The sequence below is a fragment of the Hippocampus zosterae genome, chromosome 6 (genome assembly GCF_025434085.1).
Source record: "Hippocampus zosterae strain Florida chromosome 6, ASM2543408v3, whole genome shotgun sequence".
NCBI classification, from domain to species: domain Eukaryota; kingdom Metazoa; phylum Chordata; class Actinopteri; order Syngnathiformes; family Syngnathidae; genus Hippocampus; species Hippocampus zosterae.
Genome location: NC_067456.1, coordinates 15,693,369 through 15,707,611, shown reverse-complemented (window position 1 = coordinate 15,707,611; position 14,243 = coordinate 15,693,369). Strand labels below are relative to the sequence as shown.

The 14,243-nt window shown below is 43.5% G+C and overlaps 1 protein-coding gene across 2 annotated transcripts in view; it reads right to left on the bottom strand.

The window, feature by feature from the left end:
- Positions 1 to 3,528: 3,528 nt before the first annotated feature.
- Positions 3,529 to 14,243, bottom strand: part of hmcn2 (hemicentin 2) — a 51,220-nt gene continuing 40,505 nt past the window's right edge. For both annotated transcript variants that reach the window (XM_052067966.1, XM_052067967.1), the window contains 24 exons: positions 14,054 to 14,161; positions 13,805 to 13,939; positions 13,592 to 13,726; positions 13,217 to 13,486; positions 12,657 to 12,847; positions 12,362 to 12,575; positions 12,088 to 12,222; positions 11,823 to 12,013; positions 10,907 to 10,988; positions 10,517 to 10,687; positions 9,848 to 10,000; positions 9,539 to 9,676; positions 9,165 to 9,286; positions 8,844 to 9,084; positions 8,698 to 8,757; positions 8,477 to 8,596; positions 8,226 to 8,360; positions 7,874 to 7,993; positions 7,670 to 7,795; positions 6,533 to 6,661; positions 6,153 to 6,446; positions 5,312 to 5,431; positions 4,986 to 5,112; positions 3,529 to 4,875 (listed from right to left, as the gene is read on the bottom strand). In XM_052067966.1, coding sequence (XP_051923926.1) covers positions 4,497 to 4,875; positions 4,986 to 5,112; positions 5,312 to 5,431; positions 6,153 to 6,446; positions 6,533 to 6,661; positions 7,670 to 7,795; positions 7,874 to 7,993; positions 8,226 to 8,360; positions 8,477 to 8,596; positions 8,698 to 8,757; positions 8,844 to 9,084; positions 9,165 to 9,286; positions 9,539 to 9,676; positions 9,848 to 10,000; positions 10,517 to 10,687; positions 10,907 to 10,988; positions 11,823 to 12,013; positions 12,088 to 12,222; positions 12,362 to 12,575; positions 12,657 to 12,847; positions 13,217 to 13,486; positions 13,592 to 13,726; positions 13,805 to 13,939; positions 14,054 to 14,161 — 3,896 coding nt within the window. In that variant the 3' untranslated portion in view covers positions 3,529 to 4,496. The remainder of the gene's footprint in view (positions 4,876 to 4,985; positions 5,113 to 5,311; positions 5,432 to 6,152; positions 6,447 to 6,532; positions 6,662 to 7,669; positions 7,796 to 7,873; positions 7,994 to 8,225; positions 8,361 to 8,476; positions 8,597 to 8,697; positions 8,758 to 8,843; positions 9,085 to 9,164; positions 9,287 to 9,538; positions 9,677 to 9,847; positions 10,001 to 10,516; positions 10,688 to 10,906; positions 10,989 to 11,822; positions 12,014 to 12,087; positions 12,223 to 12,361; positions 12,576 to 12,656; positions 12,848 to 13,216; positions 13,487 to 13,591; positions 13,727 to 13,804; positions 13,940 to 14,053; positions 14,162 to 14,243) is intronic.

Sequence of the window (14,243 nt, the reverse complement as noted above, 5' to 3'; positions counted from 1 at the left end):
TCAACGAAATCTCAAGAGAAAAGATAAAATTCTCTATTCAAATATTTGAGAAGCGAATATTGAGCCACTTTGTACATTACTCAAAATCTCGATGATGGAATTTCAAACATGAAAAGGGTCAAATAAAATATTTAGTGTGATAGCTACCTTAGAAAATATCTTGATAGAGCTGATACATGCTTTTGAAAAGAACGGAAAGCAGACATACTGAATCTGCCAGATTGGAGAAACAAACTGATTTCAAGACAATTTTTTAAAATTGTTCCTTGAGTGCTCCTTCTGTTCACCTGCTGTACATCTTGAAACGGTTACAATGTTGCACAATATACAGAAAGGTACTTTGTCTTATTATATTGGTTATAAAATGTTTACACCCCTCTGTTCAAATGTCAGGTTTTTGGGATATACCGTATTTTTTGCATTATAAGGCGCACCTAAAAGCATTCCATTTTCCCAAATGCTAACAGCATGCCCCAAAATCCGATGCACCTTATATATGGTGTCACCGTCTCTTTATATTCCCCATGGAGCTGTTTACCTGTAAATGTTCCTATGGCATCAAGTGGTGATTATTAGCAGTAACCGATTGTAACCTAAAAGCATTCTGACCGACACTAATTGGCATTTGCAGTCGCCAACACACACTCAAACAGACAACTACTGTGCAAGCTCTGCACAGCCATTATGAAAGAAAGACAATACCACAAGCATAGTTAACTCCTGACTAAACAAAGGAAGGATCAGACAAGCAAGACTTCGAAAGATATTTAGCCCCTTGTGGATGTGAGCCCATGGGTTTTGTGTGCTTTTTTTGTTGAATCAATTGTCTTCATAACTTTTGTCTTTCATTTATTGTTTTGTGATGCCATTTGCATTTGTATGTTTCATGTCAGTGTTTTTATGGCTTTGTTACAACTGCAGCTGTGTTGAGGGCTCTATATAAATAAAGATGTATCGTAATGTATTCTATTGTATTCCGTTAGTGTAGCTCTATCTAGTGGATACATAGTGCAACTGCAGCCACTATTGTAGCTTCTATTAATTGCGCCTGATAATGCACTGAGACCCATATGTGAAAACTGTTTTAAAATAGGCCATTTATTGAAGCTGCACTTTATAATCTGAAGCACCTTATTGTGCAGAAAATATGGTACAGTACTTGGAGAGTGAGAGTGAGAGAAGAGGGGGGGGAACCCGGTGGTCGATTGGTTAGCACAAGGGTGTCAAAGTCAGGTCCTGGAGGGCCGCTGTCCTGCATGTTTTCCAAGTCTCGCTGTTGCAACACACCTGATTCAAATGATCAGATCATCAGCAAGCTCTGCAGAAGCCTGACATTGAACCTGTTCATTTGAATCAGGTGTGTTGCAATTGGGAGACTTGGAAAACATGCAGGACGGGGGCCCTCCAGGACCTGAGTTGGACACCTATGCTCTAACTTGTACCTGGGTGGGAGTGTGAGGGCGTATGGTTATTTGTCTATGTGTGCCTTGCAATTGGCTGGCAACCAGTTCAGGGTGTCCCCCGCTTACTGCCCAAAGACAGCTGGAATAGGGTCCAGCGCACCCCGCGACCCTTGTGAGGACAAGTGGATCAGAAAATGGATTGATGGATATATATATATAGAGAGAGAGAGAGAGAGAGAGAGAGAGAGAGAGAGAGAGAGAGAGAGAGAGAGAGAGAGAGAGAGAGAGAGAGAGAGAGAGAGAGAGAGAGAGAGAGAGAGAGAGAGAGAGAGAGAGAGAGAGAGAGAGAGAGATTGTGAAGGGAGAGAGACCAAGATCACCCATTTGCCACCATTAATGTGACCTATCAACAGTAGATTTCAACTGAAAAAAATACATATTTCTGTGGGGCAGGAAAATTATTTATCTGAGATAATATGGTTGTCCAAGTGAGCACACCTTATAACTAGAGATGTGGCTGTGTTCACAATTAAACAATGCCATTCAAGGTCATATCAAATAGGAGTCAGCACACACCTGCCACCATTTAAAGTTCCTCTGATTTCCCCAAAATAAAGTTCAGATGTTCCAGTGGGAGTTTCTTGACATTTTTGTAGTTGGATCTTAAATCACAAGCCTTGGCCCACAGAGAGCTTCCACACCTTCAAATGGATCTCATTATACAAATGAATCATTCAGAAGGAGGGTACAAAACAAGTTCCAAGGCCTTTAATATACTGTACTAGCTGGTTCGCCGCCCTCCGGGCGGCTCATCAGCTGGTTCCTGCGGAAGGCTGGTAAGGTGGGTCTTCAGCCCACAAAAGTGTTGTTGCTTGGTTCAACTTTTTGTTCATCTTCATTGCTTATCGCGAAAATAAAGAGATGTTTAGCTCTACTAAATAACTAACAATTTCATTGTAATGCTTGTGGGTAGACATTTTTTCGCTAAGATGCCCGCGCGATCGTAGTGAGCCACTGCCTGAGCGGCGCAGTGGCGGCACGCAGCGGCACGGTGAAGTTGGTACGTTTTGAAAAGGGACAGACGGAAGGACAGACCGCGTGCGGGACGACACGCAATATATATATAGCTTATGGAACACGGGCATCAAGTTGAGAAAATATGACACTAGAGTGACATTACAGTGGATATCCCTCCAAAATTGCTTAAAAAGATGAGAACTGGTCAGGGAGGCTACAAAGAGCCCGATAATAAAAGCCTTTTCACACTGCGCTTAGCAACATGAACCAATCCATTGTGGATGTGCTACCAAATTGCCACAGAACTGCTCACATCAATCAAATGCTACAAAACCGATGATGAAAGATGGAAAATGACATTGGATCTTTCTAGAAAAGCCATTCTAGACTTTTTGATGAGAAAACAATCAAATGTTCACCAACACCCGAGTCTGATCTCAAGCCCAGAATACATTTCTATCATGTCTTCAATATTTTAATTCTAATTCATTGTGGTGGTGTATAGTAGTGAATTCAGAAAGTTGTTTTCGTTGTTGAAATATTTCAAGCCCGAAGTGTGTTTTGATATTTTAATATTCTTGCATAAACACAAGCATTTCCCCAAATGTATGACCTTATTAGGCTCCTGTGCGTACAAAAGGCGCTTGGAGACCAGCTTTTCATGGAAATAGTTGTTTCCTTATGACTTTTCCAGGGACCAATCGTTGACCTGGATATGATACTTCTGCTGTGGAACGTAAAAGCTGTCTGGCGTACCTCTACTCTGCTTTTAATAGTAGCCAGTACAGGCAAGAGCACCCTTGTGCTGGGACTCTGTTCTCCATCCCCTAATACAAAGCTGATTCTCGTCTGGATGTCCCAGCACATCATCTTGAACAAACACATTATTTACTCAAGACGAAAGGCATTTTTCCACATTGACTTTTTGTCTTCGAAACAGATGTTTGGCCGAGTATGTATCTGGTCATAGTTATAGTGTCTAGTTAGAAAGGTCAAAAGGTCATTTTAGGAAAGCAAATCTCATTAATCATCGTCAAAATAAAGAAGCCCCAAAACATGTGTATAGTGCTGTTGACGTGCTTTTTACTAATGACAATTAGAACAACCATAAACAACCATCTGTTTTTATTTCTGCAAAAACTCAACTTACATACAATTTACAGCGAAAAGTGTGTTAACCCGAAAGAAGGTTCAACACGTTATTCCTTTTTTTTTCACAGGAAAACGTGTTGCAAATAACCCTTTTTCCTGTTTTTGCATGTCAACATTATTTATAATGTCATGTAAGGAAGGAAGACATGCCACTTACAGCTGCACCAATCAACCCGTAAATGCAGTCAATACCTGTCAAAATGGTTCTCTTTGTAGCACCAGGTGAGTCACAGCCTCAATAAAGGTCACTCAAATACATTCAGAAAGGCACTTTTAAACACATATGTACATTCAAAAAATGCAGAGTACAAAAAAAGCTGCGTAAGTGCAACACAATTACACTTTGTTACACTCACCTCTTCTGATTTGCCACTTAAGACAAGTGGCTCAAGAGTCAGTTTTTTTTAAAGTTTGCAGATTGGCAATTACTAATGTAAATGTTGTCTATTGTCATTAATGGTGATTTTTTTTTAAACAGATCAAGTTACATATACAGTTTCATTTATTTGTCCTTTTGAGACTTTACTAGAAACAGTACCACCAGACCTTGAATCACTTTGCTGCCAGAAGAGCTAAGCTTGGTACTTTTTGATATTATTGCTAAAACGACTGATACATTGCACTTTCCATTTTTAGGGCTAAGGACAGATTCAATTTTCTCTGGTCAGGCATATCGACCATGACGATATTTAGTTGGTGTTTCAGTCCTAAATTTCTCAGTATCTACAGGATTTATCAGTCACAGATAAGGATACACTGGTGAATCTTGTCTGACCGACTGTGTCCACTTAGTCATATACTGTATGTTGAGGTGTCTTTGGAAGGGCATAATGCACCCGAGGTTCAGGTTTCTGGGGTATTGCCTTTGTCTTAAAAGTATCTAGGGGCCTTTTAGGGGCTAGTCACTTGTGAAGCAGCAGATGCTCAGTAGGGAAATGCTGAGATGGAAATGTAGATGATGAAAATGCTCCGGGAGGTCACACGTCCCTGCTGCGAAATGGTGGTGGCCTGCACTTTGAGCCGCACGAGTTCCGGCCTGTCAAGAAGCCGCATTGTGTAGATCGTCCCGCGTCCTGCTTCATCCCTTATGCCAAATGCCTGTCCCATCAGACCCGTTTCGGACTCTTGCTCTAGCATAATAAAAGATGTGCGCTCTTGCAGGATGCCGGACTCTGAGAAAGCGGACAGCCGCACTACGTTGTGATTGGCAGGTATGCCAGAGGGAAGTGTGAGGAGTTTGTACTGCAGGAGCAGAGGAGAGCCTCCTGTGGCACAGTCCAGAGAGCACGGCTTGTAGCATGTCCTTTTAAAGACGAGACGAGGGACATGTTGAGGCATTTTAATGGTTTTGCCAACACGTCTCAATTATCTCTCTCTCTCAATCAATCAATCGTCAGTTTTTGTTGGACTTACCCTGGGCTTCTTCCACGCTGGTAGGATGCAGGACATGGAGTGTCCAGGCACTGGTATCCTCCTCTGGTGTTAAAACACATCTGATTGTATCCACATTTAATGCCTTGCTCTAAGCACTCGTCAGTGTCTAGATTGGAGAAGAAAGTTCACTTGTTGTAATTACCAAACTCAACTCAACTGTATTTATAGAGCGCTTTAAAACAACCATTGCAATATCATATATACAACAATAAAAAAAAAAAAAAAAGAAGAAAACAGTAAAAAGCACTAATTACTAATGACGGAAGAGATGAAAGATACATCATCACAAACTGATTTTCTGGTACCTTTACAGTTCCTGCCATTGGGTAGGAGCTGGTAGCCTGGAGGACATAGACACCGGAAACTTCCAATGGTGTTTTGACAATCATGTTGGCATGGCTTCCTCAGCAGACATTCATCCACATCTACACAAATGACAACACATTGTAGTGATAAAGTATGAGCATGTCGAATGAAGCTTGCATATTTACTGTTGGTTTTTATATTTTTGGATGCTCTTTCCAATGGTGATAACAACAATCAAACTGAACCGTTTAAACAGTTTTCAAAAGCCATTGCAGCCCTGGTGTGTTCATGTGCGTGTGCGTGCCACCTGGCACAGCGGCGAGCGAGTGGACTGACCTGAGAAGGAACAAACCAGCATGACTCACTGTTGATGACGTGTGTCAACACACACGCATGTAAATGACCATTTATGGAGTTCCTAAGAATACTATCATGTCCAAATTATTTATCGAGCAATAAGCTGATATATTGATCCTTGTGACAGGCCTAGTAGCTACATGGATGCTACAAGTGTGTAGTTCTACCAAAAATTGGGACCCAAAGCAAGACCTTTGCTTTTATTAGTTTCTATGCCTGTTGATCGAAATGTCTTCACTTGAAACCGGTCCATGGCGCAAAAAAGGTCGGGGAACGCTGTGCTGTGCTGAAAGAGTATCAATGACGGTATCAATCAAGCTTCTTTGAACTTTGACTCGGCTTTTATCACATTGTAGACAAAAAACATGATATTGCTCTGTCAAGACCTGTTTTGGACAACAATATATGATTGGTAGTCCTCGCTGCACTGGCTGAGCACTGTCATCAAACTAAGGGCACGGGCAGCCTTCGACGGAAGCTTACCAACACATTTGCCGTCTCTGCTGGTGTATCCTACAGGGCAACTCTGTCTGGTAATACGAGATACCCCGTGAGAACGAGACAAAATCGGCCTGCCGAGGGATGACACCAGCTGCGGCCGAAGTCTCGCTCTGACTCTGGTTCCATTCGTGAAGAACTGTCCTCTCTCCAGCCCTGCACATGAGCGTCCATCTCCAAGCAGCACAGTTCCAGGTGGGCACAAGCACCTGAAGCTGCCAGGCACATTGCGGCACTGAGAGGCGCACGGACTTGGTGTCTGCTGGCATTCATCAACGTCTGCATGTATACAATGTATACAGAGTCAATAATACAATTATACTCATATCTGTGTCTAATCTGCGAAAGACGAAGCAATGTCCTACCCAGACATGGCAGACCAATTCCTTGAGATCGGTACCCTCTTGGACAGAGACACCCATATCCACCAATCGTGTTCTGGCAGATCTGAGAGTAGCGACACATGTGACTTCCATCCTGACACTCGTCAATATCTGAAAAACAAGAGAGAAAGTGGACATTAAGTTTTTAAAAACACGACAAGTGAGAGTGTGTTAAAACACCCTGCTAGAAGTACAAATTGTGTTTGGTATCGATTGCAGAGGGCGGCCCCGGTGATCCAGTGGTTAGCATGTTGACCTCACAGTGCAGAGGTCATGGGTTCGATCGTCTGTGTGTGCCCTGCGATTGGCTGGCAACCGGTTCAGGGTGTCCCCCGCCTACTGCCCGAATACGGCTGGGATAGGCTGCAGCACCCCACGCGACCATTGTGAGGATAAGCGTATCGGAAAATGGATGTCGTTTGCAGATTTGGGAGATTTTACCAAAGTTCCAGACTAACTGACCACCACCATTATTTGGTCCCCGCAGAGTAAAAGTACCGACCAGAGGGCCGTGACACACAAACAGAATTTTGACACTTCAGTTCAACCAAAGGAGAAGAAAAGGAGGGCTGCTTATTTTTTAAATGTCATTTACTGTTAAAAAAAACAGTGAAACATGACAACAATACCCAGTGCAGTGCTGCATTAATTTTTAGTTCCGTTATGTTACGCCCTCCTGTGGTGTAAACACAAGCCAGATCACGGTTTACGATTACAAATGTAACGTGGCGACCTGAACTAAATTGTACCACTTGTTTGAAATGTGGCTTCATATTTAGTCTATTCATACTCCTGTTGAGGATCTTAATGTGGAATCTGCGCAGCAAATTATAGCATTGAGGAAAGCTTTTGCTGACATTATGGAGGTAAACCAATGGCTTCATGCTGCCTCTAAGCAATGCATCAGATTTCCTGTGAAATGGGACTCTGTTACACAATGTAAAATGCAGTGCCAACAGGCTCATCCCCACCTTTACCCACTCGAGAAAAATGTGTTCCTAAAATTTCCTGGAAACCTTCAACTATAATCTTACATAATCTAACCTCTGTAGAGTAGAAAACTGGAATTGCTGTGGAAATTTTCGAAAATGAATGAAGTGAGAATGAACAGACACTAACCCAGGCACACTCCACTCTCTGCTTTGGTCATGCCAGCAGGACAGCTGTCGAAACACTGGTAACCTCCGTCAGTGTTCTGGCATTGCTGGTGAGCTGGGCACACATTCCTCATGCACTCATTGATGTCTGTTAAAAGAATTAAGTTACTCCATCATTCAAATGAAACACTAGTATCCAGTGCCGATTTGTGTTGAAATGGCTGACCGATGCATTGGTGTCCTGACAGCTGGTACCCGGGGTGGCAGATGCAGCGGTAGGAGCCCAAAGTGTTGAGACACTGATGTTGACACGGTGATAGAGTTGACTCTCGGCACTCGTCCACGTCTAAAACACAAAATTAGGCCAGATTCATCAGTCCGCTGTGGAATTGCCATAGGTTTAAATCAGTGACTATGATTCATAATCACACATATGTGAATTGCCCTTAGGGGTGACTTAAATCTACCTATCTATCTATTGGCTGACAACCATTCCAGGATTCATCTGGTCTCACCCTTTTTTATCCATCTAATGAATGTATGGATGAAATAGTGAACAAGGATAAAAGACGACTTGCCTTCGCAGCTGTGTCCTGAACTGCTGGGCTTAAATCCTGCTCCACACTTGGCTTGGCAGCGATAAGTGCCCACTGTGTTGATGCACTGTTGGTTGTAGTGGCACATGTGCAAGCTCTGAGCACACTCGTCAATATCTGTTGGGTCCACGTGATGAATAAGCAGAGCAATTTTCACAATTTAATACAAATTACAACCCGTCACTACAGTCAGTGTAGGGTTAACTAAAGAATATAATGTGTGCTTGTTTGACCTTGGCATTCGTTGGTCTCGGTGGAGATGGTAAAGCCAGAAGGGCAGACACAGGAAAATCCTCCCATGATGTTGTTACATGAGTGAGAGCAGGGAGACTGAAGGGCACATTCGTCTTCATCTAGTCATAACCACAAACTGAATTACAATAATAAAGTGGCACAATCACATATATTTAAAGTAAAAAATCGACGAACCATACATGAGGCGGAGGCCACCTACCAGCACAGTATGAGGTTGTGTCGAGGACAAAGCCTTTTGGGCAACTTTCTTCATATCCATCTGCAAGCAGAACCATTTAGCGGGAAATTTTTGTTTCCCCAAATTTATTTATTTATTTGCCCCCCCCCCCAAAAAAATCCTCTGACCTGGTATGAGAAGGCTGGCAGTGAAGTGGAAGTCCAGTGTAAGAGTAAGCACATTGTAGACACTCTTCATTCCGGAAACCTTCAACAGCTGGAGCAGAGGGCCCTGACGATTTTCCTCGCCCTCGTAAATAATGGTGTGATTGCAGCGCAACACCATGGGCCTCCCTCCCCTCTGGTGGTTCTGTGACGACCAGGAGTACATCTGCCCTTGGCCTGTCTGCACGTAGGACTCATCAAACTCCTACAGGATACACAATTCCATTTTAGAAATTGAGAACACTGCTGAAAATGCTCCGATAACAAGGAGAGTTGTGAACACACCTGGAGGCTCAGATGTGAGGTTGTCAATGATGGTGGTACATATCCATTGATTACAATGTCAATCAGTAAAACTCCCTCGGAATCCAGTCCTCTGGCAACATGGGTGAGACGAAGGACCTCCCCTGGTTGAAGGAATCCCAAACAATATTTTACACATCTAGTTGAGAGACTGTGGCCTTCAAAGACACGAGTCAGTAACGCCATCTTGTGGTCCTTTTGTATAGAACATGACATAGAAGTCATTAAAAGCAAGACTGTCAGCACTGCGACAGTCATTCCTGATGTTGGGATGGTGGTGGAATGGGAGGGAAGGTGTTGGTGGTTGAGGGGGGTGGGGGTTCGGGGGGGGTGAATAAGTACAATCAAGTGCAAACCTGTGTCAAATTCCAGCTGAGACTCCTGCCTGAACTGGCCGTGTGTGAAGGAGTAACCATTCCTCGTGGGCCCGTTCTGAAGCACAGTGGTCCAGTAGATAGGTGCAAAAACAGGCACCAGCACCCGCAGCAAGGGCCCTACCATATGACCATCAATAAATTGGATTATAGCAAGAGTGAAATCCACTCTGCACTATACTAGGAGCACCACAATGAAGCAAGCCAAAATTGATTGGCTACGGGTGACATGGCTGTATACTGTAATACTGAAAACCACTCCTTTCATCGTTCTGTGTGCTTGCTACTAACCCAGACTTGGCGGAATGTTGTCAAGACGGGCCTGCAAAGAGCTGCTGCCTTCCTCTTCATTATCTGTGATGTTGGCCTCGAGGAAGGACACGCCAAACTCTCTTTCGTTGACCATGCCTATTAGGCTGCCTCTGGTCTTACGAGGGGCTTCACCTTTCATCAGAAAAAAATACATTACAGATGCATCATAAAATAAGGTGGATAACTATGCTTGGATAATGAGAAGAAGGATAGTGGAACCCGACACTGTGTCCACTGTATACACCATGTGCACAGATTTGCACACTAATTGATGTCTATATGTGCAATTTGGCAGCTTGCTGATGAAATGCAATGTGTGGAAATAGAATTCATGTGATTGCCATCATCATAGATGCTTGGGTGAGGAAGAAAAAAAAAACTAATTAGGAGCTCGAAATAGCTCCAACCACGAGTGACATGGTAATGCAATCGTAGCAGAGGGGCACTTGGTGAGTGCCGGCTCATTTGCATGAAACAGGGTAACATGCAACGTGACTTGTATTATGCCTTTCTGATGCCATGTTAGATTGTTGAAAAGATGTACAGATCCCTGAACCAATGTATTTATTTGGGGGGTTGGCCCGAATTTTTAATTGTATACCTACCGGACATACAGAAGGTAAATATACTGTAGGATTGTACTTAAACCTGGACAAAGGCCAGCATGACATGTCCTTGAGTCAATACTGGGCCCAATGCATGTTCGTCCACCATTAGCTGGTTCTGGGTTGTTGCAAAGTCGACTGCGCTCCTGGGAGCCTTGACCACAGATGCTACTACAAGGACCCCACTCTTGCCAGTTGGAATAGCCTCCATTAACTAATACATAGAGGAAAATAATTGTGGCCATTAGTAGATATTTGAAGAAAATGCAGTCACAACCAAGATAACATTGGTGATGCAACAACCTTACCAGTCATGAATGACATAAATGACCAATGAATAGAAAAGGAAAGTTTCAGTAAAATAGTGTGTGAAGGCGTCCAAGTGATGCCCCTTCATTAAACACGGTTGAATTATAAACAAGTGCAAACTCACTTTGAACCTGAAGAGTAATGGTCCGTTCAGCTGACCCTGCTTCACTCTCAGCCACACATTCATAATCCCCTTCATCTGCAACCTGTCAAGTCAAATGACAGATATGTATTGATTAAAATGATTGGCATTGTTATGGAAAATCTTTCTCTCATAAAAACAAACCATCAGGACCAAACTACCGTAAGTCATTAATTCAACACAACCGTACATCTAGAATGTTTTTTTCCGTCGGGAAACATGGCTGCACTTGATCCTACACCAGATGACAGGCTGAGAGACGGGGTAAACTCTGACCAGATTATCAATAAGTCGCAAGGCACATATTGATAAACAACCATCCATAATCACAGGTACGCCAACATTACTAAACCGCAGGCCTCCTCCATAGCTTCAAAAGCAAAAAGCTTTGGTATGATGTAAGGTAATGAGGCATGAAATAATGTCAATATATGAATAAGGAAATAACACTAAGTGACTGTTGACTCGTTGAGAGTTGATGTGAATTAGCAAGATATTGTAGAGCCAAGTCGAAGAAAATCATACATTGAAAGAAGCACTGTCGGAAGAACTGTCATCTGCCTGTGAGAATCTCAGCTGCAGGCGATGCAATTATGGCAGCAGTGAGGGACATAACGACGTTAGAGGCTAAGTAAGGCAGGCCAGAGTCTGGGAACATCCAGTTCTCTGTTGACCTCCTCCTTCTTTTGATAATGCTATTAGTTTCTATCTGCAGTGCCTCCAATCAGATTGTGTTGAAAGCAGGGCACAGCCATTCAGCGACACAGGGGAAGCCTGAATTAGATGAATGCGTTTGCTTTAAGAAAAAAATAAAATGTCTCTAAGTCTACTCTCGCAAACTTTACAATTCAAACTTAACTAATAAGCGAGGGATAAAATGTGTGAACTTTGTATTTACAGTGATGCTGTAAATGATCAATGATCCATTGTGTAGTGTCTGCATGCGGACAGAGTGGCGCAAGGGTTTTCCATTTCGGAGCCAGCGGAGGACGGGGTTGGGGTCTCCATGGACCGGACAGTCGAGCACAGCCGAGCCACCTTGAATGACGGTTTGAGACATGTGGGCTTCACCCTTCAGCACGGGAGGCTCTAAGAAACACACACATTATACAGAGATATTCATTCTGTTCAGTGAGAGATTCCGCTAATCAGTCAGAGTTTACCTCTGATGCGGACAAAGGAGAGCGCTCGGATGGATCCCACGCTGTTTTCCGCGATACACACATATGTGCCAGCATCACTCATAGTAATATTGTCGATGCTGATGGTGTTCCTGCCTGCTTCATCTACAGTGCCACCTACAAAATTAATGAATTAACAAGTTCAGCAGTCAAAATCCAGGCTCCGGTCAAAAAACGTTGCACATTTGAACACTTTGAAAAATGCGTATTTTGCTAGTACTGGGGGCTCAGCAGCACCATTTAAAGTAAATGATACCTGCGTAAGGTTTGTTGTTGATAGTCCAGGAGATGACAGGAGCAGGGGTTCCCTGAGCGTGGCAGGACAAGGCCAGATCCTGTCCTTTGTTCAAGGTTACATCACCTGGTAGCTCTTTAAAGGCAGGCCGCATGTTGACGGACAGATGAATCTCCTGTCTCGTGGAGCCTGCTGCATTGGTGGCTACACATGTGAACATTCCAGCATCTCCTGGCTATGTAAGTAAACGCAAATGAGAGTCATTCATAGAGCTAGGCTGGGCTGACACTGAATCTGCCAATGTTCTACAGCTCACCTCAGCCCTCTCGATAATTAGCTCTCCGGATCTCAGGATGGTAAATTTGCCCGGAATGTTGAGCAAAATTTCACCATCCTTTTCCCATGATACTTTGGGGTCTGGTGAACCCTGAGCAGCACAGGGTAACAAGGCCTGAAATCCTTGAATGACCGACATCTCTGTTTGCCCAGGAAGAATCATTGGGGGAACTGAAACACAACAAAAAGATAGCTCTACTGTAACTTTGAGTTTCCATAGGTAGGAACCCTGTCATTCGCAGCTATCCACCCTTCTATCCAATCGCATCGAAGCTCCTGACAAGGCATCATTCCTTTCAAAACCAGAATGGCTGTATAGGCTTTAGTGTTACAATAGCAAAAACATTCTTACATCTGATCTCATGAATGCAGAGGAGGTTTTGAATTCCTCTCTTGCCATATATTTGAAAGCCATCATTTTCTCTATGGTTCGTGCAAAAATCTCAATGCTTGGCTAAACTTAGATCATTTCAACTGATTTTAATCAACAAATACAGTGCATTGTATTTTCACAAGGACAAACCAAGAGCCTTGACTCACTTTGAATAAGCAGTCTGATATCGTGACTGGTTCTGCCAGCCAGATTCTTGGCGGTACATGTGTATGTCCCCGCATCACTGCGCTGGGTAGAAGTGATCGCCAATGTACCATTTGCATATAAATAAATATGTGCACTGTCAATTATAGGCCTCCTTTCTTTGTGCCAAGTGACTTCCGGTTGCGGCTGACCATCTGCCGCACACTCCAGACTGACTGGTTGGCCCAACACGGCAGTGTATTCCACACGGGGCACACTCAGCACTGGTGGAACTGAGGACACACAAGGATAAGAACACACGCTCTTATCACGTCACGTAATTCGGATACAAGCGGGAAGCATGTCCCTTTTGATTTCTGAAAGCAAAAGTACACTACCTTGCAGCACAAGTTTGGTCCTTCCCACAGCCGCACCGGCTTCATTTTTTGCCAGGCATTGGTACAGCCCTGCATCACCAAGAGTAACACGAGCAAACTTGAGGGCACCATTTGAGAGCACAGCCAGCCTGTGACCTGTAAACCAATTAAAAGCATTTTTGGAAGAAATATGTCGTTTATCCTTTCTTAAGATTCATGATGTGCTGCTGTTACCCGCTGCGATGGGAACACCCTCTCTTTGCCAAGTAATGGACGGTCTAGGAAATCCTTGTGCCTCACAGGGTAGGATGGTCCCGTGATTTAACACTACTTGTACTTCCTCTGCCATTGGCCTGATTTCTGGGGACTCTATCGGATCAAGGTGAAGTGAGTTTAAGTTTCAACTTGTTCACGTGATATGCGTTTTTTAATCAAATACATGATGTTGTGCCAGAGTCTTGAAGCTAAAAAATGACTACCCACCTTGCACCGTAAGTGAGATGTGTTTGTGAGCCACTCCAGCTGTATTACGAGCTGAGCAAGTATACCTGCCGGCGTGACTTGGTAACACGGCAGTTATCTCCAACACCCCTGCATAGAGGATAGCAGTAGTATATGCAGTTGTCACATATAAACAGAAGAGTGGTCCGTAACATCCATTTGTCCAGTTAAA